This window comes from Misgurnus anguillicaudatus, chromosome 4, assembly GCF_027580225.2.
Source record: "Misgurnus anguillicaudatus chromosome 4, ASM2758022v2, whole genome shotgun sequence".
NCBI lineage: Eukaryota > Metazoa > Chordata > Actinopteri > Cypriniformes > Cobitidae > Misgurnus > Misgurnus anguillicaudatus.
Genome location: NC_073340.2, coordinates 19176960 through 19193743, shown reverse-complemented (window position 1 = coordinate 19193743; position 16784 = coordinate 19176960). Strand labels below are relative to the sequence as shown.

The 16784-nt window shown below is 38.5% G+C and overlaps 1 protein-coding gene across 1 annotated transcript in view; it reads right to left on the bottom strand.

Moving 5' to 3' along the window:
- pkd1b (polycystic kidney disease 1b) overlaps nucleotides 1-16784 on the bottom strand; it is a 30111-nt gene that overhangs the window by 12476 nt on the left and 851 nt on the right. Inside the window, exons 3-22 of the mRNA XM_055176173.2 lie at nucleotides 15913-16641; nucleotides 15630-15761; nucleotides 15350-15525; nucleotides 15108-15244; nucleotides 9629-13260; nucleotides 9388-9549; nucleotides 9162-9299; nucleotides 7208-7490; nucleotides 6887-7121; nucleotides 6645-6789; nucleotides 5338-5472; nucleotides 4841-4985; nucleotides 4152-4757; nucleotides 2387-2537; nucleotides 2017-2266; nucleotides 1355-1550; nucleotides 1099-1266; nucleotides 868-1011; nucleotides 549-759; nucleotides 219-342 (exon numbers count right to left, since the gene is read on the bottom strand). Coding sequence (XP_055032148.2) covers nucleotides 219-342; nucleotides 549-759; nucleotides 868-1011; nucleotides 1099-1266; nucleotides 1355-1550; nucleotides 2017-2266; nucleotides 2387-2537; nucleotides 4152-4757; nucleotides 4841-4985; nucleotides 5338-5472; nucleotides 6645-6789; nucleotides 6887-7121; nucleotides 7208-7490; nucleotides 9162-9299; nucleotides 9388-9549; nucleotides 9629-13260; nucleotides 15108-15244; nucleotides 15350-15525; nucleotides 15630-15761; nucleotides 15913-16641 — 7899 coding nt within the window. The remainder of the gene's footprint in view (nucleotides 1-218; nucleotides 343-548; nucleotides 760-867; nucleotides 1012-1098; nucleotides 1267-1354; nucleotides 1551-2016; nucleotides 2267-2386; nucleotides 2538-4151; nucleotides 4758-4840; nucleotides 4986-5337; nucleotides 5473-6644; nucleotides 6790-6886; nucleotides 7122-7207; nucleotides 7491-9161; nucleotides 9300-9387; nucleotides 9550-9628; nucleotides 13261-15107; nucleotides 15245-15349; nucleotides 15526-15629; nucleotides 15762-15912; nucleotides 16642-16784) is intronic.

The following is a 16784-nucleotide window of genomic DNA, read 5'->3' as shown; positions in this document are numbered from 1 at the left end:
TTGACAAGATAACTCGTCAATGGCGGGAAAAGAGTTAAAGCAGTTCAACATGTATTTTTGTCTGGGACTAGGAAAAGCCCTGTCCAAAAAAACCACCCCTTTGGGCTGTGGTAAATGGCATTATTTCTGTATGACAATACTAAATAAACAAAGCTGATAAGAAAAACAGCTAAATCAAATGTATGATTCCTCTAAATGAAAAGATAAATTGTATGCACCTTGTTCTTGGTTTTTTGAAACAGAAACCTAAGAATGGTTTGAAGAGGGAACATCAAAGCCGCCATGGTCATTCCAACCAAAATGGTCTCTGCGCTCATCAACATCTGTGTGGAAACTGGACCACTGCAGTAAAAAATTCAAAGTAAAAAAGAAATTTCAGGGGTTAAGGAATACATACTATTCTCACTTGCCATTAGCCAATAAGAATGACTTTTATAGCTTGGAGAAAAAATTGGTGTAACATGATATAAGGTGTTATCAGCTGTCTCAGAGTATGTGTAATATAAGTTCAGTATGTTTCCATGACCTTTGAAGTTCAATTCAATTACCTGTTACCCTTTGTGCCCACAGCTCCATACCACACTGCTCCAGCTCCCAGGTACAGATGTAATAAGAGGGAGCAGCAGGTGACCCTTTGTGCTCGGCTGAAGGTGCTGTGGGTTGGCCGTTCCCATAATGAGATCCACAAATGGTGCTCTCGAAACCCAAACAGCAACTGGGCTTGTAGGACTCTCTTAAACTGCTGGAGCTCCTGAGGACCTGCATGAAACACAAGAGTGTGAAATGAGAAAGTAAAAGGGGGTACACACTGCATGAATGCAATCTTCAAAATGTAGGTGTCTGAAAAAGTTGAATACAACTACATACAAGAGGCTAAAACAACTTTCTCCACCCTTCCAGAGTTCTTCTCATTCTCCACAGATAGCCAGTCTTCCACCAAGAAGAAGAACATGTTATCTGTTTGTATATCCCAGACAATCACATGTTGCAAGTACCAGGATGGGTCTAGACCTGGAGAACACAGCAACAGCATACTGTATATTATTTCTATTTATCATTTTAAGGATCACTTCAAAAGGAAGCTGTTTACAACCTCACCTGTGTTGTCATGCCAGATGCGTATTTTCCAAATTTCTCCAAGACAGGCATCCGTTTCTATTTGGAAGTCGTCCAGACCGTTTCTCTGAAAAGCTCCTTCTCTTTGGAGATGACGTGAACCACTTTTATTCAGACCATACAGGCTAATGCCAACATGTGCGGTGGTACCTGGGGAAGTCAGATGTTTCACAACTTGTTTTTTCTGATGTAATGAAGGGTTTAGAGAACTGGATTATATATTTATATTTCTACTAACCAGACCCTCTATTCCAGCCAGTTTTTACCAGAATCCGATACTGGTAGCGGCCTTTCTGACCACACAGCGGGACACAACACAAACGCAGACTTTCCAAGTGATCCAGTTTGTGGGCGATAAGACCAACCAGCAGATGAATCAGTAGCAAGACTCCGCAAACTATTCCCACCACTATGTTTCTCACTGGCTCCTCTGACTGGTGACACCAAAAATGTAACGTTTAAGAAAAATTCATTTCAGATATTTTTTTAATGCAAAAACTCTGATTAGTTGATTTTAGATTTTTCCATTGTCAATATTGCTTATTACTGTTTAACTATTAAAATCTTCACATATATTTCCTTCATAGGCTTCCATAAATTTAATTTGTTATTTCTGCACTACGAGTGTCATCGAACTACCCTATGTCCACCTCTTCCAATGATTGGATGAACGGCTCTTGATCAGAATTACATTGGGACACTAATATCTACTACAGTAAACCTTATTTGTCCCATAGGCAATACTGTATGTCAGGGCTCTGTGATTTTAAGCAATCCCACCTGGTCTGTTTGTCCAACCAATGCAAGTGGACATGTTTGTGAAACATGTTTTTAAACATTCATTATTTTTTGCAACCATTGCACAGAAATGACAAGTTTCGTCTTGAAAGAAATCCGTACGGGTGGCAGCAGAAGAAGTGTCTCGGGATGAACGAAGAGGCTGGCTCCAAACATGGTGAGGTGCTGGGTTAGGCAGTGGGCCGTGTCAAGGCTGCTACCACTCAGAGCCCTCAAACCCTCGCCGCTCCAGCGCCTCTCATCAGCATTGAAGAACCGGCACAAAGTGCTGAACAAGAGTGTCGAGACGGAAACGTCCGTGCCGATGCTACTCGATAGGTTTACAAACAGGTCTTTAGCAGACCCGTTCAAGCTGTTTAATATGTAAACAAAAGAAATTAATTAATTCACGTAAATACAATATTCATAGGCCTGACTAGATGAGTCACATTTACGTCACTTTCAGTTAAATGTAGGAGCAGGAAGAGCTTACAGTGGTGTGAGGAAGATGGTGTGCTCCAATGATGAAGACTCAGATGAGAGAGAGATGGTAAAAGATTTGGAAAGAGTGAGCTGAGACAGTAGATGATCTGACTGGTGAGAAACAGAGATCCATACTTGTCCAGAGGCTGTGACACTACTTTCTGCACAACAACAAAAATCACATGCTTTATTATTCATTATCAGTAATAGGCTAAGTACTCATTTATTATTCTTGTATATCGTTGACACAGTTTATGCCAGGGCTGTTGAATGCTTAATTTTGATTGGTTGACAAACCAATGTGTAAGGGTGTGCATTTTTTTTTAAAACATACATGTACAACTATGAAGTGGTTCCAGGTCTGTCAACCGTATTACAGTACCATATCAAGAAATAACATATTTATTTAATTTCAACAAATAAAGCATAAATATATGTGTTAAGCGCAATAAATAAATTGAAAAGAATGAATAAAATAATTAAAAAGAGATGAAAATTAATATAGTAAATAAACACGGATTGCCTGCTTGTTCAGTTTTGCATTAGCTTCTTTCCTAATAATATAAAACAAGAAAAAAAATATATATATATATATATAGCATATAAAAAATAAAATAAAACGTGGGTCAACAATTCAACAGCCCATCATCAATTATTCCTTGCATGTAGTTTTACATGTCTGTGTGTGCCTCTCTAGGAACAACATCCTAGACACTCACAGAAAACAGAAATAGTGCAGATACACCTAAAGGGTCATAACACTACGCATTTTGCAACAATACAGAAATTATATACAGTAAAAAATATTTTTTGTTTAATCGACTCAGATTTACAAGTCATTTCAACTTACTATTATTTATCTTGACAAGAGATGGGTTGCTACAACTTAAAAATATAGTCAACTTCATTTTATAAGTTATAACAACTCATCTCTAGTCAAGATAATTTACAGTAAGTTGAAATGACAACAAAAAAACTAATTTTAATTTTATTGCAGTTGATGCATTAAGTTTTATTTAAATTAATTTTAAATAAAAGCGGGTGCACGATTTTTGAGAAACGCTTTGGAAAAGGGAATCGGGCTGAGTACCAAAACACACTTGTAGCCAATCAGTAGTAAGGGGCGTGTCTACTAACCGACATTGTTGCCTGGGTTGCGTATGGGACGGGTCTATCAAATGAAGGTCCAGATTGTTTAGGTGCTTTCAAATGTCAACATTGGCTTTCAGAGATCGTGCAACCCGCCTTTAATGTGTGTGAGTCATTGACAGTAAGACTGGAAAAAATGAATTTCGAAGCATTAAACTGTTTGATTTTGATGTTGATTTGTAAATTTACCTTACGTTACTGACTTTTCACTGCTCACCGTGTTACTTGCAAAATAAATACTTTTTAAATGCAACCATAAATTGTTTTCTTTCTTCTAAATTCATTCTTGTTTGGATTCTAAGGAATAAATGGGGCTAGGCTAAATGCTAACATATTCACGACGCGCTGTACAAAGAATAAGTGAACACATTGAATAAAGATAGGTATGTATTAATTAATCTAAGTTGAGGTAAGAATATAGTAAAATATTGAAAAATGGTGGTGTTTTCCTTTAAAGCGAAGGAATTTCGCTAATATCATTATCTCGCTTTTTGACGTTTAGCAGCTTTTGCATCTGAGCTCCTCTTTGAAAGTTAGGGGGCACTAAATGATAAGACAAATGTTATACAAATAAGAATGTCTTTGCACAGTTAATCTAATAAGATGCATTGGCTGGTGTACTTTACCTGGAATGAGACTGAAGTTAAGGGAAATATAGAGGCCAGCCTGAGGGTCTGTTTCCACTGCTTTAACTGTGAAGTTAAAACTCTCCATGGATGACAGAGTAAACTTTTTCCCATGCAACCTCACATCATCCGTCTCTCTTATTTTACTGTGCAATGTAAATTCTATCGCAGTGTCCTGTGTCAGATTGGCAATGGGAATGGGTTGGCCCTGTGTTGTAGCGAACTCCATGGCTGCAAGCACAGTAGATATAGGAGGATCTGCTGCTGGAATGAATGGATTTTCATCAGCCTCCATTTCCAGAAATATCTGCACGACTTCTTGGTTTTCTTTCTTAAGTTGAGAGCTCAGAGCTGATGGAACGTAAAACTGGCAGTTGCTGAAGGGATCGGCGCAAAGGAGATCTTTAGTAGGGTCACCCCGCACGCCCATCGCATTGATTTTAGGAGCGACGAGAGAAAGGGCTTCTTCCCCAGGCATCCGCGACATCATTAATATACGCATGAGCTCTGAAATCTGGCTCAGTGCTGACTTGGCTGTCTTTGATGTATGCAGTTGCTTGAGGCCAGAATTACTTCTCTGGATATGATCAGCAGTCAGTGTGCTACCTGCAAGGATGGTAAAGCAACTTCAGATTGAACATCTAATATCACACTGAATGCTAAATCTACAGAAGGCTGAATGTAATTACTTATAACATTCAGAATGTTCCTGCCGGTTTCTGTGGGGTCGATGTCACTCTGTTCTGTTTGTTCTCGCATTACTTTGATCATCTTCTCGGTAACCTTCAGGACCTTTGCGTGGCAGCTCTCGCACCGCACTTCGGAGGGAATCACCTGCAGACAGAAAAAAGACAAAATTTTTCCCAGTACATAAAATGTGCACTCTTATCATCATCTGCATTAAACAATATCACATATGGCAATACATTTTCTTAGCTATTTCTTCTGAATTCCCTCAACACCTCATTATGTTCAGCACAACTGAGGGTTTCACAGTGGGAAGTCTATATTCAATGATGAGCCTTTGCCTTTTGTGTCACATTGTATAATTGCACTGTACTGGATCTATAGAAAGCTGCTGACGTGCTTTGTGTTGAGCTGTAATTAATACTGAAAGTGGAGGCATATAGGGAACTGCTCTGTTATACTTTGGGCTGTATGTGTCGTCTCTTTTGAAAGGTCTTACTGTGGATTGGGATAAGGCTGAGCTGATCTGAGCTGCATTCTGAATAGAGGAGACCGGCAGAGATGCCAGGGCCTGAGTCACAACTCCTCGCATCTGAATCTTGTCCTCCATCTCTTGAGGGTTGATGGTTTTTAGCTGTTGAAGAGATCGAATTTGGTTTTATTTGGTAAAAATTATTTGGTAAAATTTTGGAATTTGGTTTTATATATATATATATATATGTGTGAACAGTTTGGTTCCAAAACGCAATAAATCCATTTTGACAAATTTCGGTAAAAACGTGTTTTCTATACCAAGAAAGTGCAACAAGATGAAAACCACTATTTTCTGTTACAAACTTTCACATAGCATAGGTTATAAAAACATAAAAAATTCAAATCCATAACTTGATTTTCAAAGATTTATTATAAAAACGAATTCTTTTTTCCACAAAATCCATAAATCCATGACAGTTTTTTATTTCAAAATGCTATAAATCTATTAAATCAATGTATAAATGTGCATTCATCTTTACCATTTTATATTTATTTAGTTGACTAGTGGTATACAATGATTAAAAAATAAACATTAATGGCATTAACCAAAACACTTACTTTGTTATATTAAGAACACTGTCATTGCTGCGGTTATACTTGACGTCGTCTCTTTACATTTTCACAGCGATCAGCTGTTAAATGTTTTGGTCCTGCTCGATTTTCGTTGACTTTGAGTAAAATAATGTAACGTTTTTCATAAGATCCCCTGGGGTCAATGTTTTAGCATGAGAAGCTTGATGCTGTTGGGAGAACAAGCACCCGTCTCCCGAGTGCATCTCGCAGAAATTATTAGATGTTGATGGCTTACGTTTCTTTCCCATCACAGAAAACCAACACAGGTCAATGCAATTAAAGTATTATTTTGTTTTGTTTGTTGATCATGAAGTACAAAGTTTGTTTGTTTACATTGCGTGAATGGTGCGCTGTAATTTTTGGAGCGGATTTATTGCGTTCTGTAAAAAAGAGTGGCGTTTATCGCATTTTGGGAAAAAAGGGAGAAAAGATGACAGAATAACACGGCGGATATTGGATTTTGCGTAAAATTAAGAATTTACTTTTAACTACTGACCTGATATAATACTTATTTTGGCAGTAACTCATTTTTTTCCAAAAATGACGTTTATCGCGTTTTGGAACCAAACTCTTCATATATATAGCCAGAAAACCCAGAACTTGTTTGAGGTTATATATATATATATTATTTGTTAAAAATGTAAAATACTTTAATAAAGCCAGAAAATCCAGACATCTGGTTTGTCTTATCCCAGTTACCTGGTTAAGTTGGCTGGTCAGGGCAATAGAATACTGTATGATGTCCTGTGGGTTGCCTTGTTGGAGCAAACCCCTGAATTCCCACTGGCTTGTGTTTCTCAACCACTCTGTTGAGTGATGGGCACTCGACAGCACTGTCAGTTTCCTAGAAGATCTCAAAATATTACTATGAAGCTGTGAGCTGTTAAGCCTTTAAAAAGAAAATGTTTATTTAAAGACTGCATATCCAAGAATTGACTGACTTTCTCACTGTGATGACAGAAGCCCCCATGCTGTCCTCAACTTTCACCAGCACATGAATAACAGATCTGTTTTTCATTGTGCTTGGACTGCCCAGCGGCACCAAGGAGCCAAACGTGCTCTGAGGTCCTCTGTAAAGTGTTATCAATGGACATAATGGCCCGAAGTCTTCACACTGTGCCACCTGCAGTGAAAATATCAGCTGAGCTGACTCACCATCATCATCGTCCATCCACCCTGCCATTGAGGGAAAAATATTGGGTCAAACTACAGAGTCATCACTTTGGTGCAAATAACAGTATGTACTATAGAAACCACACTACCTGAGCAGCTGTAACAGACTCTGGTTTCCAAGAAATGAAGGTAGTCATCTGGTGACAGCGTGCAAATGCCACCGTAGGGAGGGCGGTTGGGAACTAAAGTGATGCTTGCTGATCCCCAAAGCCCAGAGGAGGATTCAGACACATTGAGAGTGAAGGTGTATTTATGGTCCTCTATCAGCACACCTGGTCTAATGACCATCTCTCTGTGTAGGCTTCCTGTTGTGGTAGTGATTTCATTTAGACTTAGAGCTTCACCTCTATGATTCTCAGCAGTCCATGTGTACTGTAAGATTAAGTGTTTTAAAATGAATAGAAATGCATTCAGCGTTCTGTATAACATCACTGTAAAAATGATATCAAATCAACATATATTTTAAGTTAGTTTAACTTAACAAATTAAGTTAAACAATTTAAACTTGTTTTTATAAGTTATGTCATGTTATCACAAGTCAAAAATTAAAATAGTAGGTTGTCTTGACTTCATGTTGCATTTATTTTTTATTATAGTGATTAAAAGTTTGTTTGAAATGAGGGGTACATATTAGGGACTGACTGTACATTCACACGTCACGTTTTGAGCGACTAGAGCATCAATCAAAAAGTTGAAAGAAGCTCAACTTTATGCGAATGAGCTATGACGCGGTTCAGCAGCAAGCAAAACGCCAGCAACCAATCAGAATACAGCCTAGACGTTCTTCGCTGGCTGATTCCGGAAAAACATACGATGTTAACTTTCGTACCAAAACATTAGTTCAGAGAAAAGTTCAAAGCGGCCAAAAGCGTCAACAAGCATCCCCGTACTTTTTGACAAGTGTCCTTGACCAGGTGGCCTGAGCTACTTTGGAAGCTCAAGTCAGCGGTGGTGTGAACGTACAGTTAGACTCTTAAAAGGTTTTTCTATAATTTTTGCCACCTTGTTATGGGAATTTAAGGCTTACACTGATCCAACAAACTGCAACATACTGCAACACCAACATTCTAATTTAAAATAAATGACGTTTTAAGCATTTGTTGAAATTTGTTGTGAATTTGTCTTTGGAATGTGTGAAGAACTCAGATGCAAAACCTTCTAAGTGTGTCTTGTAAATGTTTTCTTGAAAATTAGCATTTTTATCAGACTTTTATTTTTAGGTTAAGTAATTTCACTTTAATAACAATGAAATGGTTATTGGTCAGTAATTGAAAAGCCTTGTTTTCACAAATGTCACTTTATTAGTATTTAACAAAATTGTCTTTCATTGCAAAACCCTCTAGGTGCATGCAAAAATCTCCACTTCAACTTATAAAAAAGTTTCCAGTCACTCTTCTCCACCTTGACAAATGTGCGTCGTCGTTCATCCAATTCATCTTCCATGCACTTAGAGGGCTTTGCTGAAAAATCACAGTGGCGTTTAATGGTTTCTGGTATTTCTGAATGGCTTGAGGCCGGATTAAGTGGATTTAAAGTAAAAATATTTGAGAAACGTATAATATGTGTCGAGAGCATTCGGTCAATATCATTAACTCATTTTTGATGGAGGTGGCACTTAGCAAATTTTGCATCTGAGCTCCTTATGTTTAACAAGTTAAGAACACTTATTTGTGTAATTGGCTGCATCCGAAACCACCTACTTCCAATAGGCGAAAAGCAGTAGGTGAAGCAAGTAGTATATTCGAAAAACAGTAGATAAAAAGTACCCAGATGACCTACTACTTCTGGCAAGATCCCGAAGTGTTTATTCGATATACACATGCTACCCCATGATCCCGTGCTTGTTTAACGTCATTCCAGTTAATGACTAACTTGTTGTTATGACGAAGTAAGTTATGTGAGGTATCAACATGGCAGAGGTAGTATGTCCAAACTTAAAATCTAATTCAGTACCTACTATCACAGTATGTGATTTCGGACGCAGCCAGCGTGTTATTTTCTAGTGAAAAACAGCGAAAATAGACAAGTATAGTATTAGAGTACCTGTACAGTGTCTTTAAAAGAAGAACATTGGCCAGCCAAAGCTATGTATTGGCTGTGACTCATATGGAATGATAACAGAGAATAACAGGATGTGCACTTTACAGCCACAGATAGCAAAGGGGTATCATACACTGTAACCTGAATGAATGAAAACGGATTGTTAATTTTACATTCGTATAATGAAACATCTAATGGCTAAGAGCAAGGTGAATTAGCTAACACTCACTGACTGTGACGCAGAGACGGATTGTCGTCCGTCTTTGTACAGGGTGAGAGTGAAGTGGTACACTCTTCCTGGAAACAAGGCACTTCTAGGAAAAATAAGAATATTGCAGTTTCTTGGAATTGAATGAAGTGCGAAAAAGGCTGCAGATGATGATGTGGTGTTCTGGAAGCACATAAACATAATAGGTGTTAACTGTAGTAAACAAGTAGTTACACAGGATCTGTGGCCTTTAGTACTTTACCTCAATATGGTAATCCCAAAGAAATCGAAACAGATTAATATCCTCTGCTTTTGAATCTGGATCATATGACTCAGTTGCATCCAGTATGAGATCATTTTGACTTGACCAGATCCTATGAGAGCCACCTTTAATCAGAGCAACCAGCTGACTGTGTACCACAGCAATCTTTATGGTCTTATGGTGCTTTATGGGAGTTCCCTGAAGTCCGGTGGTAAATGTCAGACAGTAGTTTCCCACTATTAGAGTGTGCTTTGGAAGTAAAAGAAGGGGTGTTGTAACATCTATTGAATCATTTAAGGATACCTTGTCCGTCGCTGAGCAATCAGGGCTCTTGAAAATCTCCCAGAGATAAAATGCTTTGCGTGTAATGCAACCTCTAAGGTCCACTTTTGCTTCAAAAAGGCTTGATCGGGATTTTACTACTTTAGATTGTCCTACAATGTAGATGTGAGGCCGGGTACATTCCAGTTTTTGTACATCCATTGCCATTTGTGTTGAAATCTGACTTATGTTATTAAAAGCTGTTACATGCACCACAAATCGACCAGTTAGATTGTATATGTGGTCTTGTATATTGGATTCTGTAACCAGGGTTCCTCCATTGGGCTCGCCAAAATCCCAAATGAATTTAAGGTCACTGCCTCCATCAGTGATAGCTTTAAAATGTATTGGATAGTCCATAAAGGCTTTGTCATGGGAGCTAAGAAGCTTAACTTTCTTCACATGCCTCTGTACTGTTGCTGTAACGCTCAGGGACTGTGAGCAGAAGCCATTATCAGCTTTCAGTGTTATGGACAGGGATCCATTAGTAATAGGTGTGAAGTGAACATTTCGCCCCATTTCCTGTGAGGAATAGACTCCATTTAATAGGAACGTCCAGTTATAATTGACTTGTGAGTCACTGTTTCCTGATGCTTGAAAAGTAAAAATTTTTAAGGCTTCTAGGACAGCAGAGCAACAGCCAATCAGATGTAAGTCTTGAATTTTTTCCACCACTTGCACAGTTATGACAGCTGTTTGGTAACTGACATTATTTCTTGCTATAGCTTTTACCAGGTGGTTTCCAACTGAAAGAGATGAAGTGGTAAAATTCTGCTGAATGTCCACAGAGGAACTTTCATTCACAAACTCCAAGGTGAAGAAAACATCACTTCCTTGTGAAACAAATGGTTTGAAAATAACAGGATCGCTCTCACAGACAACGCTGTTGCTAGCCGTTAGCGAAAGTCCTTGGATGGGATCCTGAACCAACACAATATACGATACAGTTTGCCAGCTAATGTCATTTGAAGCGTTGAGTAAAACATGGTGATCTGAAACATCCACAGAAGAATAACTGACCGTTTGATTGTCAGCCAGAAAGATAACAGTATTGTTGCTAAAAGTTAAAACCCATTCCCAGTGTAGGACATTCCCTTTCCTTGCAGAGCCTTGGAGAAACAGGAGGCTATTTGATGTGACAAAAAAGGGTTTGGATTGTCCGTTAATCGTAAAGTCAACTTCAGATATGCTCTCCTGAACATTAAGTAGCTTGGTTGCATCAACAGACCCAAACACATTTGAGACGGACACTCTAAGGTTGACCACACCAATAACTTTGAAGGTGTGCAGAATAAAGGGCACATCCGATATTACAGACTCAGAGCCCAGGAACCACGAGTACTGAAGGTCTGTTCCAGATGTTACATTGACAGAGATGGTTACTGGTGTTTCTGTTGTTACAACATTCACTGGCACTGAAATGCTCACACCTGAAACAAACTCTACAGCTCTCAATGAAAGTTCACTATCTATTGATCCAATAACATTTGAAACCACTAGCCTGATATATAAATCACCTGGACTGTTAGTAAATAGTTGAAATTGTTCACTATCACTTACATTGTTAATCATATTTTGACGTGCTAGCCACTCATACGTCAAGTTAGAACCATGTGCCACAGATGCTGTCAATACCAAAGTCTGATTGGTCATAAAATATTTTGCAGACCGCAGGCCATCACATAGGATCCGAACCCCATGTATTCTCTCGATGACCTCAATATGCAATGTGGTTTCCAACAGACTGACAAGATTTTGTGCCGTGACTTTAATCTGAAATACCCCTGCTTTAGGAAACACATACCAAAACTCTGATGTTCCAAGTTTTGGAGATGACAAAGAATTGACAGTCCAGTAAAACTTGACATTCTTAATAAAATCAGTCTGAGCTTTTATCAATACCTCTGTTCCCGCCTCAGCAAACGGTTGACTGGTATTAACCATTAAATATGAGAGAGGTGCCTGCACCTCTACCTCTATGGACACTGAATCTGAACTTACTGCATTAGATGCTGTGACAGTCACTTGAAACCTGCCAGAAAAGGGGAAAATGTGTGATTGATTTTGACCCTTCGTTTTTAAGGAACCATCTCCGAAATCCCATTGAAAATCAGCTGTCCTACCACAAAGCTCAGCCCAGAAGTTATAAGGGTGATTTACAATCAGTGCAACATGGTTACCTTCGAATTGTATGGATAGATTAGATATGGACCTTTGAACAAAGATTGACATTTTTGCTGTTTTATTGCTGACTTTGTTACCTGCCAGCACTGTAATTTCACAAAAACCCTCTTCTGTAAAAACAAAGCAATGGTGTGACTGCCCTATAACTGGGGTATCAATAGAAAAGTTGTGATTCCACCAAAACATGTAATTCCTAAATTTGGGAGTCACAGAAACATTAAAGCATATTTCCTCACTCACAGCTACAGCGCTCTTGGCTGACTGCAGTACAACATCTGTTATTCGGTCTTGCACACATATGCTGGTTTGATAATGGGCCGAACCCACTGGGCTATAAGCATTTACATTAACTGTGTAAGTCCCTGAATTGAGAAAACTATGTGTGATGGTGGCAGTTCCTTTAACAACGGATGATGGTGTCCCATCTCCAAAATCCCAGTGGAAAGTCAAAAGAGGAATGTAACCTTTCACCAATACAAAAAAATCAATCTCGGCCTTACTCACAATGCAGTCCAATGGCAAAATGTTACTTATAAATAACGTAAAGACTTCCACATTGACTGACTGGTGTTCTTTACTTACACCGTTATAAGCAATAACATGAACTGTGTAATTTCCAGGAGACTTGTAAATGTGGGAGGCAGAACTTTCAGAGTGATCTTTTAATATGGAACCATCTCCAAAATCAAATGTCCATTTTAGATGTGTGCCTGAAGACACTTTGCCAATGATTTCAAAGATGCCATTGAGCTCAATGTAGCTGGTGTAATTCAACTGGAGACCAGAGATAGACTCAACTACCTCTACAGCTGTATAGTTAGTCAAGACTGACAGGGTGTTGTTGGCCCAGACAGTGACGTTGTATGTACCTGGTCTTTTAAAAACATAGCTGACTTTCCTGCTATATTCCTTCATATTACTGGAGTCATCACCAAAATTCCAAGAGTAAAGCACTCCGTATGAAGAAGGCCATGGTGAGACTTCAAACAGGATGGTGCAGTTGACTTGACAGATGGTGTGAGATGATGACACCAGCAATCTTGATAGTGGAGTTCTTACTCTAACAGTTACATCCTTTTCAATATGGTCATATTTGTTGTAAGCCTCTATTTTCAGTGTGTAGTCACCTAAAAAAGATAATTTAGTTGGTGAATGTTTCTCAATGCTATAAACACTCAGAAGCGGTTTCCCGGACAGAGTTTAGAATAGAATAATCCAGGACTAGGCCTTAGTTATATTAGGACATTTACATAGTTTTTAAAAAAAACTTACAAAAAACAATACTGATGTGCATCCTAAGACAAAACAATACCACTGATATACATTTTGTTAAGATATGCCAGTACAAGGTGTTTTTAAATGAAGGCAGCTCAAACATGCAATTTAGTCTGGGATAAGGCCCGTCCAGGAAACCACCCATTAATGTTATATATGTAGCTATTTAAAGGCGAAGTTTGTTGTTTTGCTCCATTAAGCAGAATTGCAAAATGATGACAGGTTACCCAAACAATCTGCCACTGGCTGAACAACTAATCCCGCGCTAAATTTACACCATTGCTTGGATGAATGTTTTTACTTTATGTCAGGTTGCTCATATAAGCAAAGGCTTTGCATTTCAAAGCAGGAAGAGCATATGAAGAGTGTTGTTCCAAAACCCGATAACAGCATTTAAAAAAAGAGTTACCACCAAAATCAGTGTTGTATCAGGTCAGCATTAAAAAGTAAATTCTTATTTTAGGCGAAATCTGATATCCGCTGTGTTATTCTGCCATCTTTTCTCCCTTTTTTCCAAACTGCGACTAACACAAGTCTTCCTTCTCTGCAGAATGCAATAAATTCGCTTCAAATCACTGCGCACCATTTTATGCATTGTAAAGGTTAATGGCGGCACTTTGAATACACACAGAATCCTAGTTTCCTCATCTACTTTTATCTAGAAATGTACCTGACCCGAAATTACCCGAATCACTTTATACCCGAACCCGACATGCATAAATAGTTTTTTTAAAAGAAAGACCTGACCTGAGACAAACCTGAGAAAATTAGACCCGAGTCCGGTCCTAACTAGTGGCAATTTTTTTTTAACCTGACTGGACCCGAATGTAAACCAATTTGGCGAGCTGCTCCTTTACTTTCTTATCTGACGATGACACCAAGGTAATCGGTAAAATGTACATTTAAAATTGACTGACCCGTGTACTTCGTGATCAACAACCAAACAAAAACAAAATAATACTTTTGATGGCATTGATAAACCTGTGGTGGTTTTCTGTGGTGGGGAAGAAACGTAAGCCATCAACATAAAAAATGCAGGCTGTTGCTTTTTCTCACACGACAGCATCAAGCTTCTGTCATGCTAACACATTGACCCCAGGGGTTCTTATGAAAAACTTTCTATTATTTTATTCAAAATCAACGAAAATCGAGCAGAACCAAAACATTTTGCAGGTGATCGCTGTCAAAAAAGTTCAGAAAATAGTGATTTTCATCTTGTCACTTTCTAGAAACCGCATTTTTACCCAAATTAGACACAATGGATTTATTGCGTTTTGGAACCAAACTCTTCATATGTATGAAGTAAGCACCAGTAAGCAAAATTGCAAAATGATGACGGGTTACCCAAACAACTAATCCCACCCTAAATTTACACCATTTGTTGGATAAATGTTTTTGCTGTATGTTAGGTTGCTCATATGAACAAAGGCTTTACATTTCAAAGCAGGAAAAGCATATGTAAAGATATTGTTTTAACCTAGTACAAAAAAAAATGTATATCCCAAATTTAGCATCCACACTCTGAATATTGGAAACTTGTATCTTGGTATAAGCACCTTTTGTACTATGGCTTTCCTATGACATATCGCTTTATTGTTTCCTAATCTGTGGAAGTTACTTCGGTTAAAAGTGTATGCTAAATGTAAATCTAAAACTATAGACTTAACATAAAATATTTATATTTAACTTTTGCTTGTACCTGGGAAAGAATACGTATGATGGATGGAGTCTTGCAGATAGATGTGTTTGACAGTTTGGTGTAGATAGCCGTTCTTAATCTCTACGGCAGAGGATATTGGGTGACTGGCAGAAGTTGTATTATCACCAAAATCCCATCTGAAAATATAAGTCATTTATAATATAATATAGCATAATTAAATATGATTTTAAAAACTCAAATTTTAATCCATAATTTGAGAAAAAAAATTCTGAGATTTTAACCTTATTGTAACTCCTATAGAGATGTCAGCTTTAACTTGAATTGTGTATATAGATGAGATGTGTACAGCAATGACCTCTGGCATGGAAATTACTGTTAGGTCGGCTAATGGGGTCATAAGATCGGCTGTAATCTTGACTTCAATAAACTGAGAACTCACAGGGTTCCTTCCAATTACCTAGTATAGAGAAAGCAGTAATGATTGAAATAAATTAGAAAAATAATTTCATGTAGGAGTTAAAAATGTCTGTTCACAAATTTCATTCATACTAACATGATTACCTTAAGCTTGTATTCGGCTGGCTTCTTAAAAAGCACACTATAAGACTTCCCAATATGTGGAAACTGAGCCAAGCCATCAATAACCCACGTATAGCTCACCGATGAGCCGGTGTCTACTGAAGCTGTAAACAACTGTAGATAAAATTCATTAAGTAATCATTTAAAGTGCAATTCTTGACATTCTAGATGACATTCTAGAAACATTTCCTTCAAATACCAGTAGCCATCATATGCTAAAAGGTCACAAGCAAACTTTTCATGTGCAGTAACAAAAAATGTGTACCTGTGGAATGTCCACTAGAACTCTGCTGAAGCCCTGAGGTTGGATGCTGAGCCCTGTAACTGGAATATGAGCTACAACGCTCACACTAAGACTTTGGGAGTTCAAGCTGTTTGAAGCTGTGATATTTAGCAAATATTCCCCTTCATCTGAAAGCATCATGTACACGTGAGAGAACCACATGTTGGGAGAAGACCTCACGCATCCTTCTTCAGCCTCGGGCATCTCGGCAGGACAAGAGGAATGGAACAACACTCTGTTCTTATACACAGGAGCCGACCAGGAGCTGGTTGCATTTTCCCCTGAAGCAATTTTGATGACAACAAGTGTTGGGATGTTGACGGCCACATGCGTTTGGTTGTTTTTGTCAAGCTTTGGATACAGCACCTGCAACCCTGTGACAAGACTCTGTATTTTGTTTGGACCTTTGGTTTGCATAGTAGTCTGCATGCTGCTGGGTATTGTGGGAACACCATAGTGTGACATAGTGTCCTCATAAATCACCCGGATGTCACAGACGAGACCATCTAGCCATTGGCCTTCTCCTGATTGGGCAGACAAACTTCCCTCAAACCAGCCCCCCCATTCAGGCCCGTGCATTGAGAGGTAACTCTGGCGCCAGGCCGAACTGGTCCCGCCAACACAATGTAGAAAGTCTCCAGCTCTTCGAGTATGTTGTACTGCCAGGATGTCATCAGGATAGACTGTGATGTCTTTGTCTTGAACTGTAACCTGCACAAATAGTCACAAATTTAGTATAACTTATTTAGTGTCAAACTCAGTAAAATACTGTTAGATACCACAGATAGTCAGGTACCCATTTTTTGTGGTCAAACCAAGGGACAACCATATATTGGCCTGGAGAAAAGTGTGCC